Genomic DNA, 8,695 nt, shown 5'->3' with positions numbered 1-8,695 from the left:
AATAATGATGATAATAATAATATAATAATAACACTAATAATAATAATATAATAATAACAATAATACTATTAATAGTAATTAGAATACTACTGCTATTACTAATGATGATGATGATAACAGCTCTAATAGTAATAATGATAATGATAATGATGAGCATGACGATGATGAGAATGATGATGATAATGATGATAATGATAATAATGATGATAATAATATTAATGATAATTATAAAAAAATAAAATCATAATAATAATAATAACAATGATAGTGATAATAATGCTAATAACAATGATTATAACAAAGATATTTATCTTAATTAGAATATGATGATGATAATGATGAGAACAATAATGATAAAACAAATGATGAAAATAATAATGATAATAATGATAGCAATAATTATTATTATTATAATCCTAACAATAATAATGACAATAATAATAATAATAATAGTGATAATAATGATAATTATAACAATAATAATACTAATAATCGTAATAAAAACAATAATAACACTGAGGATGAAAAAGCCAGTGACAATGTTAACAATGACGATAACAATGATGCTTAAGCAGCATCAGCAGAGACCTTGGTGGCCTTGATGAGACCTCGCAACAGCTGACCCCTTTCCTCCTCAGGGTCGAGTCCTTCATGGAGTGGCCCTCCTCGCCCTGGTCGCGTCGAGCCTCGCCACCTACGGCAGCAGGATACGGGCTGGAACCTCGGGAGGCGCGCCAGGAGGTTTCGCGGTGGGCGGCGGCGCCAGCAGAGCCTACGCCGGGAGCAGGAGCCTGAGCCTCTCCGGAGGGGCGTCGGGCGTAGGACGCGGCGCAGCGAGCCACGGCGTGCCCTCCACCGGCTCTCCCAGTGCCATTTCCTTCGTTCAGTTCGGCTCCGCCAAAGCAGGCAGCGGAGTCGGAAGCGCGCGCGGGGGCAGCGCCGGCGGCTTCGTCGGTTCCTTCGGCGTCGGCGGAAGCGCTGGCGTCTTCAGCCCCTCCCTCAGTGGGAGCAGTGGTGGATATGGCTCCTCGCTGGCCGGGGGAGGCCTGGGTGGATCCTTAGGTGGAGCAGGTGGGAGCGGTTCTTCCTCAGGATCAAGTGGAGGCAGCAGTGGTGGATTCGGTGGAGCAGGTGGAGCAGGTGGAAGCAGTGGTGGATATGGCGGTTCTTCCTCTGGATCAAGTGGAGGCAGCAGTGGTGGATTCGGTGGAGCAGGTGGAGCAGGTGGAAGCAGTGGTGGATATGGCGGTTCTTCCTCTGGATCAAGTGGAGGCAGCAGTGGTGGATTCGGTGGAGCAGGTGGAGCAGGTGGAAGCAGTGGTGGATATGGCGGTTCTTCCTCTGGATCAAGTGGAGGCAGCAGTGGTGGATTCGGTGGAGCAGGTGGAGCAGGTGGAAGCAGTGGTGGATATGGCGGTTCTTCCTCTGGATCAAGTGGAGGCAGCAGTGGTGGATTCGGTGGAGCAGGTGGAGCAGGTGGAAGCAGTGGTGGATATGGCGGTTCTTCCTCTGGATCAAGTGGAGGCAGCAGTGGTGGATTCGGTGGAGCAGGTGGAGCAGGTGGAAGCAGTGGTGGATATGGCGGTTCTTCCTCTGGATCAAGTGGAGGCAGCAGTGGTGGATTCGGTGGAGCAGGTGGAGCAGGTGGAAGCAGTGGTGGATATGGCGGTTCTTCCTCTGGATCAAGTGGAGGCAGCAGTGGTGGATTCGGTGGAGCAGGTGGAGCAGGTGGAAGCAGTGGTGGATATGGCGGTTCTTCCTCTGGATCAAGTGGAGGCAGCAGTGGTGGATTCGGTGGAGCAGGTGGAGCAGGTGGAAGCAGTGGTGGATATGGCGGTTCTTCCTCTGGATCAAGTGGAGGCAGCAGTGGTGGATTCGGTGGAGCAGGTGGAGCAGGTGGAAGCAGTGGTGGATATGGCGGTTCTTCCTCTGGATCAAGTGGAGGCAGCAGTGGTGGATTCGGTGGAGCAGGTGGAGCAGGTGGAAGCAGTGGTGGATATGGCGGTTCTTCCACTGGATCAAGTGGAAGCAGCAGTGGTGGATTCGGTGGAGCAGGTGGAGCAGGTGGAAGCAGCGGTGGATATGGTGGTTCTTCCTCTGGATCAAGTGGAGGCAGCAGTGGTGGAGTCGGTGGAGCAGGTGGAAGCAGCGGTGGATATGGTGGTTCTTCCTCTGGATCAAGTGGAGGCAGCAGTGGTGGAGTCGGTGGAGCCGGTGGAAGCAGCAGTGGATATGGTGGTTCTTCCTCTGGATCAAGTGGAGGCAGCAGTGGTGGATTCGGAGGAGCAGGTGGAAGCAGCAGTGGATATGGTGGTTCTTCCTCTGGATTAAGTGGAGGCAGCAGTGGTGGAGTCGGTGGAGCAGGTGGAAGCAGCGGTGGATATGGTGGTTCTTCCTCTGGATCAAGTGGAGGCAGCAGTGGTGGAGTCGGTGGAGCAGGTGGAAGCAGCGGTGGATATGGTGGTTCTTCCTCTGGATCAAGTGGAGGCAGCAGTGGTGGAGTCGGTGGAGAAGGTGGAAGCAGCGGTGGATATGGCGGTTCTTCCTCTGGATCAAGTGGAGGCAACATTGGTGGATTCGGTGGATTCGGTGGAGCAGGTGGAAGCAGCGGTGGATATGGCGGTTCTTCCACGGGATCAAGTGGAAGCAGCAGTGGTGGATTCGTTGGAGCAGGTGGAAGCAGCGGTGGAAATGGCGGTTCATCCACTGGATCAAGTGGAAGCAGCAGTGGTGGATTCGGTGGAAGCAGCGGTGGATATGGCGGTTCTTCCACTGGATCAAGTGGAAGCAGCAGTGTTGGATTCGGTGGAGCAGGTGGAAGCAGCGGTGGATATGGCGGTTCTTCTACTGGATCAGGTGGAGGCAGCAGTGGTGGAATCGGTGGAACAGGTGGAGCAGGTGGAAGCAGCGGTGGATATGGCGGTTCTTCCACTGGCTCAAGTGGAGGCAGCAGTGGTAGAATCGGTGGAACAGGTGGAGCAGTTGGAAGCAGTAGTGGATATGGCGGTTCTTCCTCTGGATCAAGTGGAGGCAGTAGTGGTGGATTCGGTGGATCAGGTGGAAGCAGCGGTGGATATGGCGGTTCTTCCACTGGATCAGGTGGAAGCAGCAGTGGTGGATTCGGTGGAGCAGGTGGAGCAAGTGGAAGCAGCGGTGGATATGGCGGTTCTTCCTCCGGATCAAGTGGAGGCAGCAGTGGATTCAGTGGATTCGGTGGAGCAGGTGGTGGCGTTGATATGTATGGTGGGTCAAGTGAAGGCAGCAGTGGTGGATTAGGTGGAGCTGGTGGAAGCAGCGGTGGATATGGCGGTTCTTCCACTGGATCAGGTGGAAGCAGCAGTGGATTCGTTGGAGCAGGTGGAAGTAGTAGTGGATATGGCGGTTCTTCCTCCGGATCAAGTGGAGGCAGCAGTGGTGGATTTGGTGGATTCGGTGGAGCAGGTGGAAGCAGCGGTGGATATGGCGGTTCTTCCTCTGGATCAGATGGAGGCAGCAGTGTTGGATTTGGTGGAGCAGGTGGAAGTGGTGGAGGAGTTGATATGTATGGTGGATCAGGAGGTGAAGGCAGCAGTGGATTCGGTGGATCTTTAGGTGGAACAGGTGGAAGCAGCGGTGGATATGGCGGTTCTTCCACTGGATTAGGTGTAGGCAGCAGCGGTGGATTAGGTGGATCCTTAGGTGGAGCAGGTGGAAGCAGCAGTGGATATGGCGGTTCTTCCACTGGAGCAGGTGGAAGCAGCGGTAGATATGGTGGAGGCAGCAATGGAGCAGGTGGAAGCAGTGGATATGGTGGTTCTTCCTCTGGATCAAGTGGAGGCAGCAGTGGTGGATTAGGTGGAGCAAGTGGAAGCAGCGATGGATATGGTGGTTCTTCCACTGGATCAAGTGGAGGCAGCAGTGGCGGATTAGGTGGAACAGGTGGAAGCAGCGGGGGATATGGCGGTTCTTCCACTGGATCAGGTGGAGGCAGCAGTGGATTAAGTGGAGCAGGTGGAAGCAGCGGTGGATATGGCGATTCTTCCTTTGGATCAGGTGGAGGCAGCAGTGGTGGATTAGGTGGAGCAGATGGAAGCAGCGGTGGATATGGCGGTTCTTCCACTGGATCAGGTGGAGGCAGCAGTGGTGGATTAGGTGGAGCAGATGGAAGCAGCGGTGGATATGGCGGTTCTTCCACAGGATCAAGTGGAGCCAGCAGTGGAGCAGGTGGAAGCAGTGGTGGATTCGGTGGAGCAGGTGGAAGCAGCGGTGGATATGGCGGTTCTTCCTCCGGATCAGGTGGAGGCAGCAGTGGATTCGGTGGATCTTTAGGTGGAACAGTTGGAAGCAGCGGTGGATATGGCGGTTCTTCCACTGGATTAGGTGGAGGCAGCAGTGGAGCAGGTGGAAGCAGTGGTGGATTCGTTGGAGCAGGTGGAGGCAGCAGTGGATTCGGTGGATCTTTAGGTGGAACAGTTGGAAGCAGCGGTGGATATGGCGGTTCTTCCACTGGATTAGGTGGAGGCAGCAGTGGAGCAGGTGGAAGCAGTGGTGGATTCGTTGGAGCAGGTGGAAGCAGTGGTGTATTCGGTGGAGCAGGTGGAAGTGGTGCAGGCGTTGATATGTATGGTGGAGCAGGTGAAGGCAGCAGTGGATTCGGTGGATCTTTAGGTGGAACAGGTGGAAGCAGCGGTGGATATGGCGGTTCTTCCACTGGATTAGGTGTAGGCAGCAGTGGTGGATTAGGTGGATCCTTAGGTGGAGCAGGTGGAAGTAGTAGTGGATATGGCGGTTCTTCCACTGGAGCAGGTGGAGGCAGCAGTGGATTCGGTGGATCTTTAGGTGGAACAGGTGAAAGCAGCAGTGGATTTGGCGGTTCTTCCATTGGATCAAGTGGAGGCAGCAGTGGATTCGGTGGAGCAGGTGGAAGTGGTGGCGTTGATATGTATGGTGGAGCAGGTGGAAGCAGTGGTGGATATGGCGGTTCTTCCTCAGGATCAAGTGGAGGCAGCAGTGGATTAGGTGGAGCAGGTGGAAGCAGTGGTGGATATGGCGGTTCTTCCACTGGATCAGGTGGAGGGAGCAGTGGTGGATTCGGTGGAGCAGGTGGAAGCAGTGGTGGATATGGCGGTTCTTCCGCTGGATCAAGTGGAGGCAGCAGTGGATTCGGTGGAGCAAGTGGAAGTGGTGGAGGCGTTGATATGTATGGTGGATCAAGTGGAGGCAGCAGTGTTGGATTAGGTGGAACAGGTGGAAGCAGCGGTGGATATGGCGGTTCTTCCACCGTAGCAAGTGGAGGCAGCAGTGGTGGATTAGGTGGAGCAGGTGGAAGTGGTGGCGTTGATATGTATGGTGGAGCAGGTGGAAGCAGTAGTGGATTAGGTGGAGCAGGTGGAAGCAGCGGTGGATATGGCGATTCTTCCTCAGGATCAAGTGGAGGCAGCAGTGGATTAGGTGGAGCAGGTGGAAGTGGTGGAGGTGTTTATATGTATGGTGGATCAAGTGGAGGCAGCAGTGGATTAGGTGGAGCAGGTGGAAGCAGTGGTGGATATGGCGGTTCTTCCACTGGATCAGGTGGAGGCAGCAGTGGTGGATTCGGTGGATTCGGTGGAGCAGGTGGAAGCAGCGATGGATATGGCGGTTCTTCCTCTGGATCAGATGGAGGCAGCAGTGGTGGATTTGGTGGAGCAGGTGGAAGTGGTGGTGGCGTTGATATGTATGGTGGATCAAGTGGAGGCAGCACTGGTTTAGGTGGAGCAGGTGGAAGCAGTGGTGGATTCGGTGGAGCAGGTGGAAGCAGTAGTGGTGGATTCGGTGGAGCAGGTGGAAGCAGTGGTGGTTATGGCGGTTCTTCCACTGGATCAGGTGGAGGCAGCAGTAGTGGATTCGGTGGATCCTTAGGTGGAGCAGGTGGAAGTAGTAGTGGATATGGTGGTTCTTCCACGGGATCAGGTGGAGGCAGCAGTGGTGGATTCGGTGGAGCAGGTGGAAGTAGTAGTGGATATGGTGGTTCTTCCACTGGATCAGGTGGAGGCAGCAGTGTTGGATTCGGTGGAGCAGGTGGAAGCAGTGGTGGATATGGCGGTTCTTCCTCTGGATCAGATGGAGGCAGCAGTGGTGGATTTGGTGGAGCAGGTGGAAGTGGTGGAGGCGTTGATATGTATGGTGGATCAAGTGGAGGCAGCACTGGTTTAGGTGGAGCAGGTGGAATCAGTGGTGGATTCGGTGGAGCAGGTGGAAGTAGTGGTGGATATGGCGGTTCTTCCACTGGATCAGGTGGAGGCAGTAGTGGTGGATTCGGTGGAGCAGGTGGAAGCAGTGGTGGATATGGTGGTTCTTCCACTGGATCAGGTGGAGGCAGTAGTGGTGGATTCGGTGGAGCAGGTGGAAGCAGTGGTGGTTATGGCGGTTCTTCCACTAGATCAGGTGGAGGCAGCAGTGGTGGATTCGGTGGAGCAGGTGGAAGCAGTGATGGATATGGTGGTTCTTCCACTGGATCAGGTGGAGGCAGCAGTGGTGGATTCGGTGGATCCTTAGGTGGAGCAGGTGGAAGTAGTAGTGGATATGGTGGTTCATCCACGGGATCAGGTGGAGGCAGCAGTGGTGGATTCGGTGGATCCTTAGGTGGAGCAGGTGGAAGTAGTAGTGGATATGGTGGTTCTTTCACTGGATCAGGTGGAGGCAGCAGTGTTGAATTCGGTGGAGCAGGTGGAAGCAGTGGTGGATATGGCGGTTCTTCCACTGGATCAGGTGAAGGCAGCAGTGGTGGATTCGGTGGAACAGGTGGAAGCAGCGGTGGATATGGTGGTTCTTCCACTGGATCAAGTGGAGGCAGCAGTGGTGGATTCGGTGGATCCTTAGGTGGAGCAGGTGGAAGTAGTAGTGGATATGGTGGTTCTTCCACTGGATCAGGTGGAGGCAGCAGTGGTGGATTCGGTGGAGCAGGTGGAAGCAGTGGTGGATATGGCGGTTCTTCCACTGGATCAAGTAGAGGCAGCAGTGGTGGATTCGGTGGATCCTTAGGTGGAGCAGGTGAAAGTAGTAGTGGATATGGCGGTTCTTCCACTGGATCAAGTGGAGGCAGCAGTGGTGGATTCGGTGGATCCTTAGGTGGAGTAGGCGGAAGCAGCGGTGGATATGGCGGTTCTTCCACTGGAGCAGGTGGAGGCAGCAGTGGTGGTTTTGGTGGAGGAGGTGGAAGTGGTGGAGGCGTTGATATGTATGGTGGATCAAGTGGAATAAGTAGTGGTAGATTAGGTGGAGAAGGTGGAAGCAGTGATAGTAATGGCGGATCTTCCGAAAGTAGCGAAGGCGTTGGATCAAGTGAAGAAAGTAGTGGTGGATTTGTCGGATTCGTAGGTGGAGCAGGTGGAAGCAGTGGCGGATATGGTGGAAGTGGTGCCTCTCCGGGTGGAGTCGGGCCTGGCAGGGCCGGCGGGGCGAGGGCGGGCCTGGTGTCCTCCGGGGCCTCGAGCGAAGAGGACGCCCCGGGCGGGCTGGCCTCTTCGGCGGCGGAGTCCAGCGATGAGTGCTAGGCCCACGGCTGGAACAGGGCGCCAGGGCCTTATGGGGACGAAACAAATGACAAATCGCTGTAACGTTAATACTTGTTATTGTAATTTATGAGCGTATCATATATGCCAATATATATTGTTGATATCATATAACAAATAAAATATTTCATTTTACTACAAATAAAGAAAAAGGCTTTTCATTTCCTCTTCACGCACACAAGGTGTACACGTATATCTATGTATGCATATTTATCTATCCATCTATTTATCTGCCTTTTCATCTATCAGTCTGTATATATATATATATATATATATATATATATATATATTTGCGTGTATGTATATATACATATATAAACATATATACATATATATACATATATACATATATATAATTATACATACATACATACATCATATAAATACATATATTTATACACACAATATATATGTGTGTGTATGTGTGTGTGTGTGTGTGTGTGTGTGTGTGTGTGTGTGTGTGTGTGTGTGTGTGTGTGTCTGTGTCTATGTATTTTTTTCGCCCTGCCTCTTTGATGAGTATGGAAAAGCATCATTGTTAGTGAAACCAGAGTTGGAGACAGGTGTAACTTGAAAACAGCTGATCACGGAAAGGACCACTTCGAGCCATCGATTTCGTAGTGAAAACTGCATATTTTGCTTCTGCTCCGGTGGACCGTGACGGATCGCGTGTGGAATGAGCCATTTTGCTCCTCGCGCTTTCTCCACTCACGTCTTCGTCGCATTCTGTATTTTATGACTTCGTCTCATGCCTGGATCCCGCCTCCTTTATATATTGCTAGGTATGAAGCATGCACACGCATTGTTCACGCACGCAATGTCTGTGTTTATTTGTAGCTCCATAAAGGAGACCCGCCTTGTGGCCAACAACGTTTGCGCTGTTAAACGACCCTTTTAAATCCAATGTTACAGTTCGCTCCAGGCCAAGTTCTTACCAGCTTTAGAAATATGTATTTATACGTTATTTCTTACATAACTCGTGACAAACGAGTTGTAACGAGCCAAGATAGCGGATTTTTAATTTGTTGAAATGTATGATCTTGATCTGGCAATATTGGTTACTGTGTTACAATCTAAATATTTTAACAGATACTTTCTGTTAAACTGCCAGGTTGATTATATTCTTATAGTTTAACATGTTTAAGCGGATCGTGCATGTAAACAAT

The 8,695-nt window shown here is 52.0% G+C and overlaps 1 protein-coding gene across 1 annotated transcript; it reads left to right on the top strand.

Annotated features, from left to right (window-relative positions):
* Window positions 1-521: 521 nt before the first annotated feature.
* Window positions 522-7,673, top strand: LOC125046479 (uncharacterized PE-PGRS family protein PE_PGRS54-like). Its single transcript, XM_047644259.1, has 4 exons — window positions 522-533; window positions 639-1,131; window positions 1,903-4,275; window positions 4,411-7,673. The coding sequence occupies exons 1-4, from the start codon at window positions 522-524 to the stop codon at window positions 7,509-7,511; spliced, it is 5,979 nt and encodes a 1,992-aa protein (XP_047500215.1). The 3' UTR covers window positions 7,512-7,673.
* The last annotated feature ends 1,022 nt before the right edge of the window (window positions 7,674-8,695 follow it).

This window comes from Penaeus chinensis, chromosome 39 (assembly GCF_019202785.1).
Source record: "Penaeus chinensis breed Huanghai No. 1 chromosome 39, ASM1920278v2, whole genome shotgun sequence".
NCBI lineage: Eukaryota > Metazoa > Arthropoda > Malacostraca > Decapoda > Penaeidae > Penaeus > Penaeus chinensis.
Note: the sequence above shows the minus strand (reverse complement) of the source record. Positions and strands in the feature narration are given on the sequence as shown.